Source organism: Lissotriton helveticus, chromosome 10, assembly GCF_964261635.1.
Source record: "Lissotriton helveticus chromosome 10, aLisHel1.1, whole genome shotgun sequence".
In the NCBI taxonomy this organism is placed as follows: domain Eukaryota; kingdom Metazoa; phylum Chordata; class Amphibia; order Caudata; family Salamandridae; genus Lissotriton; species Lissotriton helveticus.
In genome coordinates this window covers 258,311,530-258,336,820 of record NC_136071.1, presented here as the reverse complement: position 1 = coordinate 258,336,820, position 25,291 = coordinate 258,311,530, and the positions used below count along the sequence as shown (strand labels likewise).

At 43.0% G+C, this 25,291-nt stretch overlaps 1 protein-coding gene across 1 annotated transcript in view; it reads left to right on the top strand.

Annotated features, from left to right (window-relative positions):
• VILL (villin like) overlaps positions 1-25,291 on the top strand; it is a 337,454-nt gene that overhangs the window by 257,606 nt on the left and 54,557 nt on the right. Inside the window, exons 12-15 of the mRNA XM_078665275.1 lie at positions 8,127-8,264; positions 17,652-17,810; positions 20,157-20,336; positions 20,814-20,959. Coding sequence (XP_078521401.1) covers positions 8,127-8,264; positions 17,652-17,810; positions 20,157-20,336; positions 20,814-20,959 — 623 coding nt within the window. The remainder of the gene's footprint in view (positions 1-8,126; positions 8,265-17,651; positions 17,811-20,156; positions 20,337-20,813; positions 20,960-25,291) is intronic.

Genomic DNA, 25,291 nt, shown 5'->3' with positions numbered 1-25,291 from the left:
AAGAAAATCTGCATGTGAGATGTTGCTTTATCAGGTACTGTTGATAGACACTACAATCAAGCCAATAGTCTGGGCAGGATAGGGACAGAAACATGCCGGCCAATAACGGGTTGTAGTATTCCCCTTTTAATTTTTAATCATACCATACCAAGACGCGACTAAAGACTTTTCACCTATGATAGGTATTTTTATCTGCTTAATTTCTTTGTTTCAGAGGTGGTATATACATTCAGGTCATCCCACCACACGATTTCACCATAGGCCTAGTACCCCAGAAAACATCCATAAGTGCCCCCCATTTCACTAGGTTTTTGCCCAAAATGGAGACATCTGTTACCAGCATGACCAGGTACCCTATGATAAATCACGCTACCACATCGTGGGTAAGGGTTGCCGTCATTAAGAGAATGGACTCTTGCACAGATTAATAGACTATATCACCTCCATTTTGTGGCTCACTGTGTATTCCTGGTTCAAGTACAGTGTCGGTACTGCAAATTGCTCCACAGTCACTTTAAAGCAGAACATATTGACACACTTCAGCAGGCCACTGTTGCCTTGTGAGAACATTATGCATTATTTATGGACGTGGGCACCTCATGCATTATTTGTGGACGTGGGCACCTCGTAAGTGGCCAGGAAAAATATCAGGGAGTCCAAATTTCATATTGTAATTATATGCTTTCATTAGATAACAAAGTACTTCTGAGTGTGGTTTTAGGTTCCACAATCACAACTCAGGGTCTCTATGTTATGACAGTACATGCTGGTGAAGCAATAGACATTAAACACAATAATGAATAACAGAGCCTGCTCCTAGAACTAGCTAGCAGCAGGTGATCCTTCTGAACAGTAAGTAAGTTATTGATTAAAGGCAAAAGGACCAAGCCCTTTCCTTTGTAAACTCATTTGGTACACAGGTTAGCCTCTATGAAAAACTCATTTTGCAGTCCGTAGTTAATTAACTTAATATTCCAGTAGGGAGGCTGTGGAGAGAATTTAGGTGCATATATGGTAAAGAATAAATATCAGCTCACATACATTTTTTGCATTAAAGAACCAAAGGCCATAGACCTCAGAACCTTTGTGTGTCGTTCCTTCCTGCTGCTGGATTAAGTTAAGACCTTGTCTTTTCGGAGGTGAAGCTTAGCCTTGAACAGTGTTACCACTTTCTTTTGATGCTCTGCAACACCTTCTCACTTCATACTTTAGCTTTGTGATAATGCTGGTGAGCCTGCTGTATACGTTGTGAGGAAGGTAAACCATGAGGCAAAGGGGCACAAAACAATGCTCATGAGGGATATTCAATAGACTGGTTGCAGAGAAAATTAATATGTGTCATTGTCCTGCCTCCTTCCAACTACCTTAAATAGGGTAATAAGCATTCCTGAGCCCATTGAAGAAACATATTTAGTAGTCTGTGAACATCTTCTCTGTTACACTGCCACAACTTGTACTAGTGGTGATATTTTTTTGCATTACTCAGGTACTCTCTCACCTTCCACCATTAGGCTACCTGACAACAAACACAAAATGTCTGCAGACACACAACATGAACCCCTCTCTCTAATAACGCTCAACATCACTGGCCCACATGTCAAGAGGTAAAAGGCACTAAATTACCTGGCCACTAAAAGAGATGGCGAGGCCCATGCCATATCAAGCACACTTATCTTTGCCATGATCTAAGACGTTGAAGAGGGACTGGGTTGATAACGTTATGAGCTGCTGCTGTTCTGCCGCCAGTCCATGTTCCTAAGTGGCATCGTCATCATTTTTAGACTTGCAGCATGGCCCTTCCTTTAGGGATATCTCTTCTTTTGAAGACCCTCAAATCCTGGAGTGATGTTAATGGTAGCTACATCTTCACCAAGATTAGCGCAATGGGTTCAACCTTGGCTGTAGGCTTGAAATATTCACTGAACTGCTCTAAAGCTGGTTTTCTTGCCTCTCTTCCTAGACTGTTACAGAATTTTCCAAGGACTTTGTAATTGGGTGTGGAGATTTGAACCAGGCTCTTGTATCTTTCATAGAGAAATCTGGTGCTCCAGACATGCAAAATAATTCTGACTGGCCCATGCAATGTGATGCCATGGAGGACTTCAACCAGCTAGATGCTTGAAGGCTGCCATACCCTACTGATAAGGCACATTATTAACGTCGTGTCTTATGTTCCTTGATACTCCAGAATAGATGTTTTTCTCTTATCTGGAATATTTCTTATGGACATACTTTAAGAGAATGAACACCTGTAGATTTAAAACTCCTGGAGAAAAGCAGTCCCAGAATGCTATCAAGAGGTTTTAAGATTAATAATTTTTGGGCATCAGAAAGGGCTCCTTGAGGGTTAATAGGACAAGAGATGCAATGAAGAACAGAAGACAGTCAAAAGAAACATTTGGAGGGGCAGCACTTGGAACCAATCAAATATAGCCACTTAACGGTGAGCTGATCTGTCATCAGCTCATTCGCTGACACCAGAGGATGATTGGGGGACCCACAGTGCCAAATACATGCCCCCTGCGGCAGGCGTGTACCATCGGAGGCACACTGACTGATTACAGCTGATACGGGCAACTCACGACACCCATGTGGTGCCCATTCCTGAAGGCCTGGCAGTTAAATGGGCTACTGGTGAGCCTGGGGCCGTGCGCACACCTGGGGCACTGAGTCGCCCGCATCTGATGAGGTCAGCCTTGTCACCACTACTTGACACTGAAGCCCTGATATGCTCACAAAGAGGTGAGACCTACTGCACGCCCCTTGTCCATCCTAGAATCTGCTGACGGTTAACCCACTCCTGAGCTCATACTATGCAATAACAAGGGAAGAGCTGTGAGGGTCTTGATGCAAGCCTGGGGCACCTTTAAAATGCTAGATACCCATGTGGAAATCCAAATAGGAGATCAGTCTCTGGCTGGGACAGACTCACCGACCTGATTCAGCATCAACTGCACCTGGGAGGCATATGATATATTCACATCCTTGATGGTCTAGCGAACAATTGTTGATGCTTCATTAACACTGGTTTGAGATGATGCATATAAACTGATGCAAAGAGTCTACTTCCTGCTGAATTGTCACAGAAGGTGGAGGGAGCCCCGTGAGAGTGTACATAAAGGGCCTTAGTAAATTTGTCTTTAGTGATCAAAATGGGGATAAGGGAAGCCCGATGTGGCAAAATAGAATGTGTGCCTAAACAACCTATGCATTAATAAAAGTATTCGAGAAACAGAAACAACATACACCCTATGTACCTCTGAGGCCGCTTGGGAAGACATTATGGACATTAAAGGCGCAGCTGCTCAAAATGAAATGCGGCCGGAGTGCAATAGATGGCAAACTAGGTAATTGTACTCCCACTTGGACCAGATGCAAAATAGGCTAGACAGGCAGGAGTCCCACCTGGATGGCACTGGACAGTGGAATAATGACATTGAGGAAGGTTGTAAATCCATGAAAGATAAAATAAAAACCCTTGAAAAATCCTTGCTGATGGTCCAACACAAGAATGAAGGTTTTGGAAGCCAGGTTACATTGCTGAAGTGTTAGAGTGGCAGATCTTGCATAAATGACTGCTATCACAGACGTGGAAACCCACATGCAAAACTGCATCTTCACATTTTTGTGAACATCCCCTTCTCCCCGAGGCTAATAATGGGAAGGGCCTGTTGATCACTGAGTCCAGACCCCTACTCGGGGCCCCTTTTGACTAGTCCTCATGATGCTTCTAAACTTTAGGGACCACAGCTGGCTCGAGAAAAAAGTAAGATTCAGCATCGAGGGAATATCCTATCCTTTTATCCAGACTTTACACAAGGAAGACATATGTGAACATTAAAAAAAACTGTGAAGTCATGACATACAGTACTCTATGATATTCCAGAGAAAGCTGAGAGTGAGATGGAAGGACAAGACACACGGACATACCGCACCAGAAGATGCTGCCTTGCCTTATTCCAGATTTACCAAGTACCACAGGACCAAGCAAGGTGGCCTTGTGTGGATTTGTAAATCACATCTAGGTTCTGTGTCGCCCTTCTGATACCTTGCGTGGCGCAAGGGTGACACAACATTTTGGTGAATATGCCCCTTGAGGTGTATTGTGATAAACAGATTAACACCTATGGTACTTATTTGGCCCACCGGAAACAAACGGATTGTATCCCTGGTAGGAAATCTGCATATAATATGCACACTCTGTTTGCTGTTATAGACCAAGTGGAACCTGATCTGCTGGCAGTGTCAGTTTATTTGGATGTCGAAAAGGCACTTCATTCCCTGGCATGGGAGGGATTTCATGTACTTAGGGACATATATATCAAAGAGGGATGCAGGGCAATGCAAAACCTAGAATGAGTTTTACCAAGACACGCAAAGCCACTTTGTGTGGCCCACCGTGGCTTGGTAAATCTGGAGAAACGCAGGCCAGTGCAGGTCGCTGCCTTGCATTACTCTGACCCAGCCAGGCTTTCCATGCGTGGAGCTTGGGTGTTCCATTCATCCACCCATGGAGTCTGAAGCATTCCCAGATTTACCATGAGTGGTAGACCTGGGAATGCGTCAAAATGCTTCACCTTCCCTGGGGAGGTGTAACAAGGAGAAATATGTTTATTTCTTCTCGTTTTTTCCTCCTTCTAAGTGCAGCACACACATAAAGAGGAAAAATGTTCAGAGAACTGTTTTGTGCAGGAAGGTGTACCTTCCTGCACCATGGTGCAACAGTGCATGCTTTGATGCTAGGTAGCAGATAATGTGCCAGCACAAGGAAAGGACAGGAATGAGCCATATAATGTTAAGAATGACGCTTTCCTGCCATCTGACTGTCACGCAGCGCAGCATTGCAAGGTGTCATGCTGCGCTTCATTGTGTGACATTTTGATAAACCTGAACCCATGTTCTAGAAATAGCTGGACATGGTAATCCTTACTTTAAACTAGTCAAACTACTATATATGGATCTTACTGCAATAGTTAGGATCAATGGATATGTATCCTGCCCCTTCGACATCCGAAAAGGCTTGTGGCATTGTTGTCCATTATTTCTCCTAATAATCGTGCTAGCTATGGAACCTCTGACTTGCATGATCAGGGAACATCACAGGCTTATGGGGCTTACATAAACTTGGGGACTTGATCATATTGCTATATCCAGATAACGTACTTCTTTTTAAGAGACCAGAGGTTAATCTCCTTCCAGTCATGCAAAAAGTATTGCTCTTTGGTGCTATATCAGTGAAAACATTAAATGGGGGAGATTTGAAATGTTCCCTCTAAAACTTGCTACAAGTCCATATTCCCTAGAGTAATTTGTGTGTTGGAACACTGATTCAGTTAAGTAATTAGTTTCATGATAAATATATCTAAAGTGGTAACATTCCATGACAATTATGGACCCATAATAGGTACGCGGAATAGATAGGTTTGGAAGGGTATCAAATTGCCTCTGTCAATGGCTTATCACATTTCCCTTATAAAAATGATCACATTGCCACGCTTTCTATATCTGTTCTCCAACATTCTTATTCTTTTACTGAAGTTGTTCTTCGTAACATATAGGGAAGAACCCAAGAATCCAATAGTCTATGCTTATCATCCCTATAATAGGGGTGTTTTTCAGTTCCAGATTTCGAACTCTATCACTTAGTGGCACAGGGTTATTATGCTCTGTATTGGCTTCTCCCTCCTCCTCTGCTGCTGCATATTGTTGCTAAAAAGCAGGCGCTCAAACAAGGAACACCAGCAACGTCTCTACACTGTCACATGATCTGCCCAAAAAAGGTGTTATCAACAGTAGTGTGCACTATCAGGGTTCGGAATTTCCGCACAAGAAAATTGGACTCACAGTTTTATACTCACTGGAGAGCTTACTGGAGAATAACCTATCCCTCCTGCCTACTCTGAACACTCAGACTACACTTTTGCCATCTAACCATAGACTTAGGCTGATTCCTCCTTAGGATATACATAACTCCTGAGAGATTGCATAACATAGATACTGAAAAAGATCATGCGTGTGGGATGCACAAGTGCAGGGTTTATGTATTTTGGCATGGTCTTGCACAAGAATATCTAACTTCTGGCAGGTTATTGGTGGGGAGCTGACATATATATTGCTATATATTGCTGGTCACACCATTGGTTTTATTGCTTGTATATGTGGCTGACATCTCTAAACCGATCAGATAACTTACTGCCCCGCTGGTGGTTCTGGTGAAAAGACGGGCGACTCTGGGTGGGTAAAATGACCACGTCCAAGAGTAAAAAGTTGGATAAGAGATGCCATCTGGTGCAAACCCCCTTTCTTACGTATGCACCACTTTATTACCAGACAACAATCTACCTAGGAACATATGAGAGCTGTTCCATGACTACTACAGAACATATTGGGTGAATTTATTAATGATGAGGATTCTTAATAATTGCCTGTTTTGAGACTGCATTTGGTTGCTTGTACATGTGGGCCTGGAACACATGTAAGTTATATAACTCTTTGTTGGTGTGTTTAGGGAGCCTTCCACTTGTGTAGCCAACCCACCCATGTGAGTATATGAGTATATTGTCATGATCCTCTGTAATTGTTTTGTAATTGTAAATGATGTCATGATTATGACCTTGTTACTGTACGTTTCTGACTTTAGTACAGATATAAAAAAAAAGGCCTTCAATAGCTTTATCCTACATGATATGTCATATAACATACCATAGCAGTAGCACAGGTGGATTGCCATATTTCTTGCAGCAGGTACTCTATGAATCCTTAGAAATTAAGGTTGCTACATGCTCCTCAACATGGAAAAGGGCCAAACGAACTCATGTGCTTGGCAACTCCTTAAAGATATATTAAAACATTGATAGCCCAGTTACCTGTCAATCCCAAAGATAGTTATCTTTTTCAAAGTAACAATTAGCAAACCATGTTTTTTGAGACCTCATCACGGCTGTTATGTTTTTTCTACACTATAATTGATCTAGGTCAATGTGTTCATCTAGACTTACTCTGCTAGGTTGACTAGCTTTGTTCAAGCTGTCATCGGTCTGTGTTGTACCTATCCCTGTTAGCTGCATTTGTTTTTCACCCTCTCCATGGATCTTGCTCAGCAGGCTACTATCAAGCTAGGTCCCATTATGGGTTATGGGTATCAGGGGCACCCCCACTAGCTTGAATTTATTACAAAGAGGTGCCACTTCATTGAAGATACTACATTAAAATTACCAAAAATGCAGAAGCATCTGCCGAGGCTGCCCCTACCTCAAACATGGCAAGTACAGTGTTACGGTTAGAGTAAGAAGTAGTGTAAGGTCCAGGATTGATGCTGTTATGGGGGTAGGTAGGGAGTGTATGGCTAATTTGTAAGTGATATGAATATGATTAGGATTGGGTTTAGGTTTAGGGTAGTAAAAAAGATTTAGAGTTAAGGGTACGTTGGATCTTGTTCTCTTATTGGTAGGATTAGGGTTAGGATAGAAGATAGGATTCAGGTTAGATTTATGGTTGGTGTGAAGTTAAGTTTTACAATAAGATGTTGATCTTCTGATTAGGGCTAATACACGCATTTTTCTTACAGAATGTGATTAAGTGGCATCCTAAGTAAGTTTGAAGGTTACAGTCTATGGGTTTCTTTACGATTGTAATGCTCTAGTCTTATTCGGTCTAGCATGCTGTGTTAACTGGTTGTACACATTTCCCAGGGACTCTGACCATGTGTACAGGTCAACAAATTATGTCATTTTTAAGTCCTATTCGATGAGAACAAGCAGAGTAAGGGGAAGAGATGTGAAGTGCTTCTGAAGGGATAGTGAGAGAACTGTTTGGGGGTTATCTTTTGGTTACTTTAACTAGGCTGTTGTTTCTTCATAGAATATTAAACAGTGTAGGTTCTGTGTAGCTGCAAATTAACAACCATACATTTATCACTGGAGGGCGTTTCGATTGGATGGTGTGAGTCTGAAAATGTGTTTTTGAATTCCACTTGACTTCACAACTATGGCACAGAACTGCCACTCCTAATTTCGTTTTTCTTCATACCGAAGTCTATGTGGTAAACACTAGCCTGGGGCATATGCACAGTTTAAGAATTTGAGTAGGAGTATTCTACATTGTCTCATTGGGTCTTTTTTTTACAGGTGTGGCGCATCGAAGGTTCAGAAATAACAGAAGTGGATCCCAGCACCTATGGGCGCTTCTATGGAGGAGACTGTTACCTGGTCTTGTACACGTACATGAAATCGGGCAAGCCAAATTACTTGCTGTACATGTGGCTGGTGAGTAAAGCATAGCTTATCTTATATATAACAGTTCAGTGTCCTATAATTGTATTATATTTGTTGCTATCATTAGAATCCTAGAAGGCAACAAAATAAATCGATGTACTTATTTGGAAAGATATATAATGCAGGTTGTATCCCGGAATGTCCTCAAAATATCCAAACTGTGTGGTACGGCACAAGGAAGAGCATGGGGAGGCAGAGCCAATGTGGAACTTCTTGGTAGTATATTGAGAGAGACGAGAAGAAATCATGACTTAGATCGACTGCATCTTTTTTAAATATTATTTTGTTTGAAGACTTTGCTCAAAATTACTACATCGAATTTAAATGACTCTTAGAAGTTACAAATTCCCGTAATGTCAATAAGGCAAGTGTTGGTACTCTTAAATTAAAAGAGACAGTTCAAATGTATCTAATAAAAGAGAAATCACCCCATAAGCACCTTTGCTGCACCACTTTTCCTCATTTCTGTTTCTTGACGCTAACCACCTTCTTCTCCAGTATTGGGGTGTCTTTCATTGATTCAGATGCCTGAATCATTCCCCGTCGTCGGAGTGGGAGTCCCACGGTACATAAAAAAGCAATAATTTGTATATAAGAATACCAAAACCCTTGGTAATACCAACCAGGAAGTAAAGTAGCCCTAAGCTACAATGGAAAAAACTTCCACACTCATGACTAGCCTAGTCATTTTGTATAGACCAAACTACAGCCAATCAGGCGCCAGCACCCACTAGAATGCTCTCCCCAGAGACTCAGGCTCTCAGATTTTCTACCGCACGTCGTGTGAAAGGGAGTCTCCCTGAGCTCTGCTCAGTACTTCTCAGTCTGACTGGTTTTTCTCCTATTTTTGGAATGTCTTCTTCAAAATCTCTCTTCAGACCATGTGAGTCTTGTGGGAAGCATAGGCTTTTTAAAGAAGATCCCCACAAAAAGGGCATTTATTGCCTATATCCAGACCATGAGGTAAAGGATTGTAAGATCTGCTGGACCTTTCTTCAGAAGACCCTCAGAGACCGAGAAGGTCGTCTTCTACTCTGGTTGCAGAAGATTAAGGACCAGGATGATCCTCCATCTGAGGTAGGAAGTTTGGCTTCGGGGTCTTCTATAACTTCCAGAAAGAGAAAGATTGAGGAAGAGGTATCTTCTCCTGGGGCTAAGGTGTTGAGAAAAGCTAAGGATTCTAGCTTGCCTTCCTCTTCTACTTCAAAAAAGGCTTCTCCACCTTCTAAATTTGGACCTAAAACGCCCCTGAGAAAGTCTGCTAAGTCTCTGCCATCTAAAAGACTGTCAGAGAAAAAATGACCTCAGAAAAAGACCTCGTCGACGACTGCTCCGTCGACGGGTCCCGTCTACCGTATTACCTCCACGTCGACTGTTACTTTCTCTTCGCCAAAGCCTCAGATGGTGATGTTGGCTTCTTCACCGTCGACGATGGTCTTGGTTTCAGTGAGACCCATCTCGTCGACGAAGATTCAACCTTCAAGCGTCGACGTTCCTTCGTCGTCGAAGTTGAAGACGATATCGTCGACGAGTACAATGTCGACGAAGATTAGCCCGTCGACGAAAGTCATCCCGTCGACGGGTCCCTCGTCAACGAAAGCAGCTTTGCCGTCGACGACCACACCGTCGACGAGAAGTCCATCGTCGTCGAAGATTCCACCGTCGTCGTCAAGTTCCTCGTCGACGAAAGTTCAACATCGTCGTCGAAGGCTTCGTCGACGAAACTAACCTCGTCGTTGACAACATCGTCAACATTGAAAACCCCTTCATCTCCGTCGACGGTGGGTCCGTCGATGCCTCTTCTGTCATCATGTACAGATCTGCAGGTTTGGTCCGCTGCTCCGCCTGCTGCCTCTTTTATTTCACCGTCGACGGGGGCTTCATTATTACAAAGAAGAGGCTCTACTCTACCGCCTCTTTCACCCCTAAAGTTGCCTGAACAGCTTCTGGATTCAGAGGAAGATGACAATCAGGAGCAATCTGATGAGGACGACAATTTCCGAGCGGCCAGAAGTCCGTCAGAACTATTAATAAAGACACAGGAGGATGATCATGACGAGGAAGAGTTTTTTTCCTGCACCAGTTGCTCAAGCCCCTGCAGCAGTACCAACAACACAGATGCCATTAGACCTTTTTACAAATGTACAATACATGTTAAATGACTATTACCGCCGGTTCCCTCCGTCTCAGTCGGCAGACTCGCTTCCGGAGACACCCATGACTCAAGACAGTCTCCTTTGACACCAGTACCTGAAGTACAATCTTCTAATCCACCATCTCCAGCACAATTCCACCATACGTGTGACACCACTGATGACGACAGAGAGGAAGGAGAGGTGGACGACCAATCAGTAATGTCGGAGTGGGATAATAATCAGACGCAGACCCCATCACCTACTGCTACTCAAACGGCAGACTCTCCACCTGTTGATATTGGAGGATTCCATCTAGTAATGGAAAGAGCTACAAAAAGGTTTCAGATTTCTATGGAAGCTAAACGGCAGGATTGTTTTTATATGACTTTAAAGATCAGCCACACAAGCAAGTGAGGACAATCCCGATAATAGATTTCATTTGGAAGGAGGGCCTGAAGGTCATGTCCACTCCAAATTCTTTACCAGCAGTTTTACCTCGAATTGACAAAAAGTACAAGGAGCCCATTACATCACCTGCATGCCTTATCGGACAGGCTAAGACAGAGTCCGTTGTCACTCAAGCGGCACAGAATAAAGCCAGAAACCCGTCCTCACAAGTGACCGCCCCACCTGACAGAGATGGAAGACGTCTCGACTCCATTGGGATAAAGGTATCAACAATAGCTGCGACTACTATCCAAGCAGCAAATTCCCTAGCAATACTAGGGAGATATGATAGACAGATGTGGTCAGACATATCTCCATATCTCGAAAAGCTTCCGGAACCGGAGAGGTCAGAAGGAAGGAAGGTGTTACATGAAGGGGAGTGCGTATCTGCAGAGATGATTGACGCAGCTGTGGATGTGGCAAACACAGGCTTCCGACAGTTGGCGGGCGCGGCAGTCTTAAGGAGACAAGGTTGGCTGAAGTCATCCTCCTTCCGGCAAGAAGTCCAGGCAAAGATAATAGATATTCAACACAAAGGAACCACAATTGGGTACCATTCCGGCTGCACAGCCAATTCCTGGACTGTATAAATCGAGTTTATCAATTACTCTTCTTTTTACTCCTTATTTTGTTCCATATTCTTTATCATGTTTAATGCTTTTCTTTTCAATTTATTTTACTCACTCGTATGTCATACGCAGATGCTGACACAAGCACAGGAGGAGTGTATGTTTCCGCATGTCATGACTTTATTGACATCACCCAATGAATTTCGGGAATTTAATTCCCTTCGTAAGGGGTATCTACAATGCAAAAAATATTCAAAACAACAGCACCATCATAATAGATATGCCTTACGATGTATCTATTTGGCCAGCACATTGACAAGGCCTTGCAGGCCATAAAGAAAGATACAGACACCGCAAGGTCGCTGGGAAACCTGCAATTTCGCAAATCGTCCTTTCGTGTCGCCAAAGGACGTGGGTCCTATTCAAATAGAGGAGGATATTCTCAGCAGCGCTCGTACCATTCATCACAAGGTAATCAACGATATCAACCGTATAAACAACAGACATACGGACAGCGAGGCAACAACTTTTCGCAAGGAAAAAGAAAATCCTATCGGGATGAGATTCTGCTAAAATGCAATGAGAACTGCCACCTGCCGCCTCGCTGCCAGTACCAAAGTCAAAAGTTGGAGGAAGAATATCCCATTACTTATCAAATTGGTCCAAGATTACTACGGACAAGTGGGTCTTGGATGTAGTAGCCACAGGACACGCTTTAGAATTTGTAAAAATCCCTCCACATTCACCTCCAAAATGTCCACCACCAGCTCACCTCAAGGAGCTTCTGTCCCAAATAAATATAATGATTCGGAAAGGTGCAATCGAGAAGGTTCCTCAATTACAAAGAGGAAGAGGTTTCTATTCGAGGTTCTTCCTCATACGAAAGAAAACAGGAGAGTGGCGCCCCATTCTCGACCTACACGCCCTCAACAAATACCTCAAGAAGATGTCCTTCCGGACGTTAACACTTCAAGAAATCCTCCAGCTTCTTTCCCAAGGCGATCACATTGCTACCCTAGATCTTCAAGATGCCTACTTTCATGTGCCCATTCTCCCCAGGCACAGGAAATTCCTGAGGTTCAGAGTGGCTGGCAGGGACTTTTAATTCAAGGTTCTCCCGTTTGGGCTTCGTTCAGCGCCCCGAGTATTCACAAAGGTATTATCCCCAGTGGCGGCACATCTTCGCTTGGAAGGCATTCACATCTTCCGGTATTTAGACGATTGCCTTATCAAGGCCAGTTCTCTAGGAGCAGCAAAAGTACATGTCCAAAGATGCCTCTCGCTCTTTCAGTCTCTGGGACTTTCAATCAATTTCGAGAAATCCCATCTTGTTCCGTCACAAAGGATATTGTTTTTGGGGGCAACATTAGACACTCGCCTCACCCAAGCCTTTGTCTCAAAAGAAAGACAACTCAAGATTTGCAAGATGGCCCTCAACTTACGTCAAAGAGAGTACGTTTCAGTACGAATGTACAAGTCATTCCTAGGGATGCTTTCATCCTGCATCCATCACATACCCAACTGCCGTCTCCGGATGAGACCTTTCCAAGAAGAACTCAGTCTACAATGGGTTCAAGTGTCAGGGTCATTCGACGACAGGATCGTCATAACCCACAGTATGAAAAAGGCTTTTCTATGGTGGACCCGAAAAGAGAATCTGCAAAAAGGGCGTTCATTCCTAACGGAGATACCAAGTTACACCATCACCACGGACGCTTCCCTGGAAGGATGGGGGACACACCTACAGGGAATGACCGTCAATGGGAAATGGAATGCACATCAAAAGAAGTGGCACATCAACCTCTAGAGTTGAGAGCAATTTTTCTGGCTCTCAAATCTTTTCGAACAGTAATACATGGATCCACAGTTTTAATCAGGACAGACAATACAACAAGTATGCATTACTTGAACAAACAAGGGGGCACAAGATCGTCCCCTCTTTCTCAGGAGGCCCAGGAGATTTGGATATATCACAGGATAAATCTGTCAGAAACACACGTTCCGGGGATGTCCAATGTCCTCGCCAATACTCTCAGCAGAGCGACAGCGACAAATCACGAATGCAAACTTCATCAGCTGACTCTGGACAGAGTTTTTCAGAAGTGGGGTCATCCCGACCTGGACCTATTGCAACGAAGCAGAACCACAAATGCCCATACTTTGCAAGTTGGATTCCCCACAAGGATTAATGCGGAGAAGCACTTTCGATGAATTGGTATCAGCTATTCCGCCGATTCCTTTGGTTCCCAGGGTCATCCGGAAAATGAAACAGCAGCCAGGCCGCCTCATCCTCATCGCGTCCAGGTTTCCTCGCCAGTATTGGTTCACCGAGCTCCTACTTCTCTCAGAGTGCAATCCCATACAACTTCGAGCACTACCAAATCTTCTAACAATGCAGGAGGGTCAAATTAGTCATCCGGACCCAGCTTCCTTGAAATTAGAAGCTTGGCTCCTCAACACGTTGAATTCGCCCATCTAAATATCCCAGAGGTTTTAGCCAATGCTCGAGCGCCTGCTACTATTAAGACTTACAAGCTTAAATGGAAAAGGTTTTGTGCCTGGTGTCTCGCGGCCAACTTACATCCACTCCATGCGAAACCAGAACAAATCTTACCGTTCTTTCTTCAATTGGCTAAGTCTGGCTTGTCTCATTCCATACTGAAAGTGTTTTTAGCGGCCATTTCCAGATTCCGTCAAGATGGCTCTAATTCTTTGTATTCCACTAGAATAATTCAGCAATTCTTCAAAGGCCTTTTTCGAATGTTCCCGCCTGTTCGGCGTCCACCTCCTTCGTGGTACTTGAATGTGGTACTCTCTCAGCTCATGCGTTACTCCTTTGAGCCTATACATAAAGTGGATCTCAAATTCCTTTCCTGGAAGGTTTCTCTCCTTCTAGCTCTAACATCGGCACGTAGAGTCAGTGACATTCAAGCATTCTCCATCAAAGCTCCGTTTTTACAGTTCACTTCAAATTCGGTGGTGCTACGTACCAATCCAAGCTACATGCCTAAGGTTCCATCCGACTTTCACCTTAATGAGACGGTCCTTTTAAAGACATTCTTTCTTAATCCACAAACGAGAGTGGAGAAGGCCTTGCATTCCCTGGACATCAGGAGATGTCTTAAATGTTACCTCCAACGGACTGCTACATTGCGTAAAACAGATCAGCTCTTTGTAGCATACGGAAGGATACGTCAAGGATACGCTGTATCTAATCAGACGATAGCCCGTTGGGTGTCCTCAGCAATTAGTCTCTGTCACCAACAAGCAGGAAGACCATTGCAGTCATTGCCAAGAGCGCATTCTACAAGAGTAGTCTCCTCCTCAACAACCCTCTTCGCTGGAGTGCCTCTTCATCATATCTGCAGAGCGGCAACCTGGACCAGCACGCGTACCTTCACCAAGCACTATTGCTTGGATGCTGCCAGCGATGCATATACTTCAGTGGGACGATCAGTGCTTCGCAATCTTTTTAAAAAAGGTGAGCCTCTGTTCTCCCTCCTCCTCTATGCTCTTCTAGTCGCTTATGTTTCATGTAATATTGTTTGCAAAATGTACATATGCATAGGAATGCAAAAAAGCGTCTATGAGCAGGATGGTGTGTACTGCTATTTACTCTGATTCAGGCATGTGAATCTATGAAAGACACCCCAATACTGGAGAAGAGCAATAGTTACTTACCTGTAATCTGTGGTTCGCCAGTATTGGTGTCTTTCATAGATTCACATGCACCCGCCCACCTCCCCTCAGACGCTCCTCAGGCGATAATATTACTTTCACTCCTGTGCGAGAAAATCTGAGAGCCTGAGTCTCTGGGGAGAGCATTCTAGTGGGTCCTGGCGCCTGATTGGCTGTAGTTTGGGCTATACAAAATGACTAGGATAGTCATGAGTCTGGAAGTTTTTTCCATTGTAGTTTAGGGCTACTTTACTTCCTGGTTGGTATTACCAAGGGTTTTGGTATTCTTATATACAAATTATTGCTTTTTTATATACCGTGGAACTCCCACTCCGACGACGGGGAATGATTCAGGCATGTGAATCTATGAAAGACACCAATACTGGAGAACCACAGATTACAGGTAAGTAACTATTGTTCTTCTTCCATCGCCTGGCCACCTCGAACACATGTAAACTGGTATAATCAAACTCAACCCTCTCTAATGCTCATAAACCACTACAAATGTAGATCTATATGCACTGAATAACTTTAAAGTTCCAACAAAGTTCCAAACCAAATTTTTGCTTTTGTACTATGATTTAGTGGCATGTTTTTTTTTGTTTTTCATATGCACATTGAGAGCCTGAACTCCTTGGGCGTCTTGCATTACAGTATCCCTTTATTATAATTTGCGGGCTTGAATTGTATCTGTGCTCCTAAATCCAGCCATTATGTGTTTTTGTCCCAAAAATTGGGAATAGCCATGTAGACGTGAATAGTCAGAGTAGGAGGGTATCTGGGTGGAGGAGTTTTAAGGCATGGGGGAATTGGGCAATTGCAAACCCCCCCCCCCTTCCAAGGCCCCCCTGGAAAGTGAACTGTATCTCTGTCTAGTCTCTATCAATTTCTGTATCTCATCCTCTCTCACATTCTCTCTGCCTACTTCTGATTCTTATTGTCCAGAGTCTCCCTAAGCGTTTTTTGAGCCACCGAAAATACATATTTCAAATGCTTTTGTGTGATACCATTTCTGAAAGTTTGACATCAGAAAACGGGCAATATGAATCAAAGTTGTTCTGAGCAGGTGCCCTCAAAAGATTTCTTGCCCAGGCCCTAAAATTCGTTAAGATGGCATGACATTTCTGGGATGGGTAGATCCTTGTGCACAAGGAAGGAGAATGTGTGCACCTCCTGTGGTGTTTCAGGAGATCTGGTGGGGCTGTGCACCATGCTATCTGCAGTTTGACCAGGTGTGGGTCTGCATCTAGTAAAACCAAGCCTGGTGTTCCTGCACCTGGCATTACCAGATGCCGAACCACTAGCAATTTTCCCCTGGGGATAGCTCTCCACCACTCATGTAATAGAGGCATAAATGACCGACAGATGGTAGGTGAATACTATGGCTGGATGCTGAAGGCACCTTGGTTCTGGTACACAGCTATTTCAAATTCACAGCTAATCCTTGAGGAGCGGGGCATGACCCGGATACCGGTAGTCTTATACAATTTTTAAGGAGAATGTTCAGCAGATTTGGCCATTGACTGACTAAAGAATCACTAATCTGCACACTAGGGTATGTGATAAAAATGCCCTAGGATATACAGTCAGAGTGGCCGTGGCACAGTAGTTAAGAGACTGATCCAATACCACATTATGGAACCTACTTCCTGCAAGCTAGAGGCCTATGGTGAGGCTGTGAGGAGACCTGAGATTGTGCCCTGTGTGAGTGATAAATGTTTTTTTCTTACCTAGCTATCCCGGTGCCATGGGATGTCATTATGTGTATGTTGAAACTACCTTTAGTCATTGAGATGGCCTTTAGAGGCCCCTCTTTATTCGAGACATGTTTGAGGACTCGGGTATGCGAGCCCTCTCCTGTGCACTAGAGTACCAATTCAAATGAGTCCTTAATGCATTATACAAGAAGGTGGGTGTTCCTCCACATAAGGGAACAAGGGAGTGGTTTCTTGTAGGGGTTGAGGTGCAAATTAACCTTGGATTTATTGTTTCTTTAATTTTCCATGTAGAGAAACAATATGTATCCATATAAGACCTAATTATTCAAGAGAATTGGATTTTAGATAATATGTTGCTTGCATATTATGTTGGACTCCTGTGAAAGACATACATTTTTGGGCAAGTTGCTTCAAGATTAGTTGATTACCAAAGAAACCAACAAAAGTATCAAATGCCAAGAACATTTGCATCACTGAGAGGTCTGACTGGGTTACTTAAAGCTTAAAGTGCAGTGTGTTGAAAAATAGCTCATTTAGTGCACAACTCATATTATTGCATGTATTATAAAATGTTTGCTGAGATGGGCTGTGCTATTTTATCAAAGGAATTGTGATCTGTATACTTGTTGCCAGAGAGGTACACAAAGGAAGGTTCCTAAGGTTCCAAGTAGCTATGAACGAACTGCATGTAAAGAAAGCTCCCATCTGTGTCCTATCATACAGGCTAAGGATACCTCGGTGCACTTCGGCCAGCAAACCTTCGTTACCAGAAAACTGTGTTGATATTAAGAGGAAATGTGACAAAATCTGACTACTGTGACTCTATTCCAGGGTCGCCACTCCACAATTGATGAGATCACCTCCTGTGCATTCCATGCAGTAGAGCTGGATCGAAAGTATCACGATGAACCAGTGCAAATCCGTGTAACGATGGGGAAGGAACCAAGACATTTTCAAGCAATTTTCAAAGGAAAAATGATCATTTATGAGGTAACATGGTCAATTCTTATATCATACCTGCATTGTCCTGGTAGAAGAACGTTTTAGATGGTGGAGCTCCACAAACACTTAGCAACTAATGTTTTGTAATGTGCAGGAGGATGGAAAATTTGCATAGTAGGAACTTAAAACTTAAGGTGATGGTTGAGAGGCTGCAAATATTGATTTCAAAGGAATAAGAAGAACTAAGGAAGGCCTATATATTTCTGTAGCAACAGGTAAGAGCTACGCATCCTTCTAAAAGTAGAAGGCACTGACAGCACCTCCATTGAAGTGACAGGAAGTTGCAGAGTCTTAGGGCACAATTCACAACATAAATTTAAATATATAAGTGTATATTTACTCATGTGTAGATCCATTGCTAAACCTAGGTGTAACGCCTCATTTGTTTTATTTCACTATTTATGAGTGGAGATTTACATCTTGGTGTAGACTTACATGTCTCCACCCTCTCAAATGAAGGAGTGAAGCCTCCTACATAGAATCTACAATTGTAAAGCTGCTAATAGTAAATTTCTCCTGTGGGAGGAGATCTCAATCACTAGGGTAGAAAAATTGCTATGGGAAAGTATACAGACATGTAATAAAGTTTATCCGTATTTTTTTTTTTTTTAAATAATGAAAAATATTTTCATGTTTAATAGTTTATTGGTATTTTTTTAAATAATGAAAAATATTTTCATGTTTAATATATATGTAAACATGTAAAATATTTATTTATTAAGTTGGAACTTATAAAACATGTTACAGCACATAATCCAACTATTTACATGTGTATTAGATAGTAAAATAATTTGAATATATTAATGTAATCTATTACATATAGATATTTGTGATAATTCAATAAATGTTGATATCATTTAGTAATTTTAACTAATTTATATGGGGTATTATTTTAATTCCCTGACTTCACTGTTTTCTATAGAGGATTGTTGCAGTAGCAGTGGCTGATCATGTGCGCTACTTGATTTACTCCAACGCTGGGTTGGAGTACATTTACACCTGTAGTAACTTTAGACGTATTTTGTGAATTACAAGGATCTTTTTCTTTTGTGGGTGTGTGTTTTGTATTATCAAGTCCCTCGCTAAACCCCTCCTTTATTATCCTTTAACCTCATGCATTTTGTGGTAATTATTCCCCAGTTTTTTCCACCACTCCCTCTGGTCCCTCCCACATTTACTACAAAAAGGTATACCTTCAATGAAGATCTCCAGCTCAGTCATGGAGTAAGTCAAGCCAAGCTCCACTAATGGGCAACCGCAGGTTTTGCAACACACTCCCATAAAAACAGTGGAGACAGGGAGCTAACATACCACCTCATAGGAATTAATGATAAATTAAGTATAACTATGGACTCTTTCTTAAGTGGATTTTTTAAAATGTAATAACATACATACTTTTTTAATTAAAGGCAAAATATTTAACTTCTTTTTAAAATAAAAAAAAAGTAGTTCAATTGACTAAATGCATAACTTTTAGCAAGTTTACTACAAATGAATTAAAAAAAATGTTAGTCTGTATTTTTTTTAAATTATTGATTAAAAATTAATATTTATAAATTAAATTAATATGTTAATTATTTTGCAATATAACACATATTTAATTTGAGGTGGTAATGTGTTCCAACTTTTTATTTTATTATTTCCAGATTAATATTAGTTATTTTACATTATTTTGCATTTATATTTTACATTACAATATGTTTCAATATTTTTTGTTAAAAAAAAATAACTCCATTCAATTTTGCAGGGGTTTCCTATGGGGAGATATCCAACCCGTTGGTGGTTTCCAGCAACTAGGGAAAAGTTACTAAAAGTGACTTTACACTTCTAAGTTCAGTTGTAGCATACTTTTCCTCCTCTTTGGAGGGGTGAGTATTTGTAAGTCCACAAAAAGGTGTAAATTTCCACTCAGAAGTGATTAAATATGAAAGAATTGAGAGTTACTCCTAGGTGCAGGGGTAGATCGACACACAAATATAACTACACAAGTAAATGTACCTTTGTGATCGTGGCCCATTGTGTCACAGTAGTTGGCGCAGTTGATGAAGGTCTTGAGGACTGGGTGCACGTAGATACTGAAAAGAAATGGAGACAAAGGAGCTCTCTAAGGGACTCAGGGGCCAAATAAGAGTCAGAAAGGGAGGACCCAGTTAAAGTTGATGCAGATGGTAGCCAGGAAGGAGGCAAATCATGGAGAGCACCTGCCTGGTTATACAGTACGTTAATCAAATATTTAGTCATATATTTGCACTTGAATAACACAATAACATTGACTACCACTGCTACTATATCCTGGTCCTTTTTCACCCAGTTAATCCATATTTTACATTTTAGGGAGGAACAAGCCGGACTGAGAAGAAGGAACCAGAGCCGCCCATCAGATTGTTCCATGTGAAAGGGACAGAGGAATTCAATACCAAGGCGACGGAGGTGCCAGCTCGAGCCTCATCCTTGAACTCCAATGACGTCTTTGTGTTGAAGACAGAACAGGAATGCTACTTATGGTGCGGAAAGGTATGCTACTATAAGGCGAGCAGATAGCTTCCCTGCTTATAGGGCAACGTGCATTGTCACTATGCTATTATTTACACAATATAAACCAGGATTTGTCAGGAAACTGGGGTGGTTTTGCAAAAAACTGGAAATATTACTACCTGTTACACTACAGAATAGTTTGTCAATATATTTGCATAACATTGTGTCTAGATGCCTAGCCATGTGCTTATATACCTGTATGTCAATCTATAAACTACGAAGAGTTCTGTCGGGTAGCACAATTGTTCGAGAATTGTGGAAAATGGTGAACATTCAGCCTATACCTAGGTTCTGAGGGGCAAAGGGCAACCGCATTATACTTAATGATGTATTTCAATCTGATCCTGATGAATTGATGAAGTGGTTTTGCATTAGAGATACAACATGCATAGGATAAATTGGCATGAATTAGACTGAAATGTCTTCCAACTTAGCTGTCATTTATCTGTGTTTCAGGGCTGCAGTGGTGATGAGAGGGAAATGGCCAAGACTGTGGCAAATGTAATCTCAAAGAGGGACAAACAGACAATTATGGAGGGTGCAGAGCCTGCAGACTTCTGGGTTGCATTGGGTGGCAAGGCACCATATGCCAGTGAAAAGAGGTAATGTTGAAGGAAGTGAGAATTGATTACATGTACCATAAATGCCTGATTCATGAAAAACAGTGCTTAATTTGTGGAGGCGGATTCCGGTGCTCGGCACTGGCACTTAATTGTCAGCACCTGTACTAATGCCAGTAGACCACATTGTAGTGATGTCTGGCTAATATTCAGATGAGCACAACAACAGTGTTTAATGTGTCAATATATATTAAAAAATAATAATAATGGCCACCCAATCCATTATTATAGCTTTGGGTGGCTTGAATAGTCTGAACTCTGAAACTTGTAGGAGTGTGAGGGTTTCTTGTTGTGTAGGTACTGTCATTGGCAGGGCCGGTGAGGGAAATGGGCAGTGCGCGCTGCAGTGCCTCCTGTGAAGGGCCCTGGAACTTATTTTTTCATAAATTAAGTACTGGTGAAAACCCTGTAGTAAAGTAGGATACGACACAGCCTTAGTAGTTTCAAATAGCGATTTATTAATACGCTCCTTCAATCACCTCATCCAGCTCCTTAAGCCTCCTCCAGTTTCTCATTCGAACATCAACATTCTCGGAACCACAGTCCCAAGAATCATAATGCTGTCCAGCTGTGTCAGAGTCCATGCACATGCATGCAGCCCACACCAGGATAACTCAAACCCCTTAATGTCAAAGCCCCGCGATGGTCAATTGAATCAACTATGAAATAATGTAGCTGCAAGACTGTCACTGACAACATTGGATGGAATATTAATACGTTTGCAGCTGTGTACAATCCAGCCATCTAGCCTTGTGTTGTGAATATTCTAAGTTGTTCAGTACAAGAAATTACGTTTCAGTCTCGAAAATGATTTGTTACCATGTAGCCAAACTTACATTGCATCAGCAGGCAGACTAAAGTTTGGTGATTTGTTGTCAATGTTTAGAGACATTCAAAAAACGGTGTTGTGCAAAGCAATAAAAAGAGGACTGAACGAAGAACATCCACAGGTGCTGAAGAGCATTGAACTCGGCTACTTGGACAAACGTCCTCCAATTAATGCATCTGTAAACATTGAATCCTAAGTTCTTCAAACTTGTCTTCCGCGTCGTATAATAATGATTCCTTGGAAGGCGAGGGATAGAAAATAGGCCATTTCAATTTTTTCTCAATGTCATACAAATCTGGCACAATCCAACCTGCATTGGATGTGTAATGTGTGCCTTCCCCAAGATTACTCTGGTGTTTTAGCATGTCAAGTGAAAACAGACTATCTGTGACTACAGCGATTATAGTTGGGCTTAGCCCCCTCTTCGAAAGCTCCCCCCCCCACCCAGGAGCCCAGTCCCCCCAACTGAACATCCTCCCCATCCCACCTCCTGCCATCACAAGCGCCTACGCTTCAACTATAACCCTCTCCAATCCCTCCACCTCCAAGTGCACGGCACCTACTCCTGCACTAGTCCATCCTATGAAACAATCACCTGTGCAGATCCACCCCCAAACACCACCGGGCGACCTCAATACTCACCCCATATCTCCCAATCTCCAGCCTACACCCACCTGCATTAAAAAACGATCACACCACGTCCTCCCTCATACCACGCCTTTTCCTATAACCCTAACCGACAACACTACTCCCAGCAATAGACAACACAACACTCCCAATTCCTCTCCACGCCTAGGAGACTCTTCTCAGAAGCAACCCACTTCCTCCCAAGAAGAGATGGGCTGCCGTCTCTCCCGTATTGAAACTCAAGTCGCCATCATAATTCAGGGCCTGAATCTCATCCTAACCAACCTCGCAACACTCCTCAGTCCCCCCTTAAACTCTCACTCTACTCCCATCGCCCCCCTTCCCACACACCCCAGCCTTCCTAAAGATCTGCTCCCCAACCAGTCCTCCCGCCCTCTCCCGATCCCTGCCCCGAGACCGAACAGAACTACAGAAGCCATGTCCTCTGAGGAAGCGATCAAGCTGGCCTCATCATACTCCTCCCCCGCCACTCACACCCTGCAATCCACGATTCAGATGATCACTGGATTCAGAAGTGAGCACTCAATCCCGAAACCCCCTAGGCCCCCAGCCTCCCTCATCAACATCCCGACTGCGTCACCAACAACGGAATCTAAAAAAGAGAACCCCTGCACCAACTGCATGCTGATAAACTGCAGATCTGCCTCAAAACATGCCACGGAGCTAGCAGAATACATCCTTAACCACGACATAGACATAGCCTTCATCACCGAGACCTGGCTCAACGACTCCTCTCCTCCTATCATGGACATGCTTGTTCCGCCGGGTTTCTCTATTGTCAACAAAGATAGGAAAGACCAAAAAGGCGGAGGCATGACAATCATCCACAACAACACCCTGTCAGTGTCCGAAGTTGATACCTTCAACTACAACTCCTTCGAATACCTAACCGCCAACATCAAATCCTCTAACAACAATCTATTACACTGTCACCTCCTGTACCACCCTCCAGGCAACACCACCGCGTTCACAGTACACTTATCAGACCTGATCGCCCACTGCTCTCTCCGAGACAACAACAACCTAATTCCGGGAGACTTCAACCTCCACTGGAATGATAAAAACAGTGCTCCAGTACAACCCTGAATGAGCTATTGCACTCTAACAATCTTATCTAGCACTGCTCAAAAGAAACCATAACAAAGGGGCAATCCTAGATGCCATCATCCCCCATCCAGATGCAATCACCATAGAACACATCGTTCCGGTGGACTGGTCAGATCACCACCTAATTCTATTCCACATCTCACAACCGATCATGTGTCAACCTCCCATCAATGATCCCCCAACTTGGTCCAGAAACCTAACGCAGATCAACACAGCTGACTTAGAAGAAAAAATGAACACCCTCCTGCCCATCTCCCCGGATGGCCTCTCAACTACAGAACTCACATCCCACTCCAACTTAACCATGTCCTCTATCTTAGACTAGCTAGCTCCAATGAAACTGAAAAAACCCAGGAACATCCCCTCCGGATCCTGGTTCAACAAGGACATCAACAACGAAAGGAGACAACTCAGAACCACGGAACGTCTGTGGAGAAAAAAACCCTCCTCCAACCTTTGCGAAGAACTCAAAACGGCAAGAAGACAGTACAAAAGACATATCAATAATGAAAAAACGACTTTTTCTCCAACGCACTGGACAAGGCCAAAAACAGGCCAAGAGAGCTCTTTAACATCATCAAAAACAAACATCCAAGCATTCCGCCACCCACGTCCAGGCCTCAAAAGACTCCTGTGACAGCTTTGCCAACTTCTTTAACGAAAAAATCTCCAAGATTGTACTCTCTATTGACATCAACCTCCACCCTACCAGCAAAACTGGTCCCCAGCAAGCGAAACCATCGTGATAGATCGACCAAAAAGTACCTGAAGTCACTTCGACCCTATACCGGAAGTCGAGATCCTTAATTTAATCTCCTCCTCTATGCCCTCGATCCCTTACCCTCGCATAGGGCCAAAAATCCGAAACTCTTCCTAGCACCACTCTGGTGTGAAATCATAAACAGCTCCCTAAAAATAGGCATCATCCCCGACTGCCTCAAAGTTGGCCAAGTCACTCCTCTTCTGAAGAAACCAGGTCTAGACACTAATGACTTGAACAACTTCAGACCTGTCTCCAATCTTCCCTCCCTAGCCAAAATCCTCGAAAAATGCGTTCTCCGACAACTGAACCAACATACCGACAAGATTAATCTGCTAGACCAACACCAATCAGGCTTTAGAAAAGGCTGCAGCACCAAAACTGCAATCCTTAACATCGTGGATGACATCCTCAACTCCCTTGACTCGGATCATTGCTGCCTCCTCATCCTCCTGGATCTATCGGCGGTCTTTGACACGGTGGATCACAGTCTTCTCATCAAGGCTCTCAAGGACCACGTAGGTGCAGATGAGGTGGTCCTTCAATGGTTCTCCTCCTTCTTTCAAAATCTCTCCCAAAGGGTAAAAATCAAATCCTTTTTATCTGACCTTCTACCCGTCAAAAGAGGTGTCCCCCAAGGATCCGTCCTCTCCCCTCAATTCTTCAACATCTATATAGACCCCTCACCTCCATTCTAAAAAAAGCCAACATTCCCTTCCATCTATATGCAGATGCCACTCAGATCTACTTGGAAACCTCCTTCTTCAATGACATTCTAAGACTCAACAATACTCTCAGAGAGGTTCAAGAATGGTTATTAGCCAATCACCTTAAACTCAATCAGGGGAAAACCGAATTCCTCCTAATTTCCAACAAGGAAGAAAATCTGCAAATCATTGAATGGATGAAAGCAATCGAAGCTCTCAACGGTAACCTTACCTTCCTCAACCTGAAGCTTCTCAACAAAATA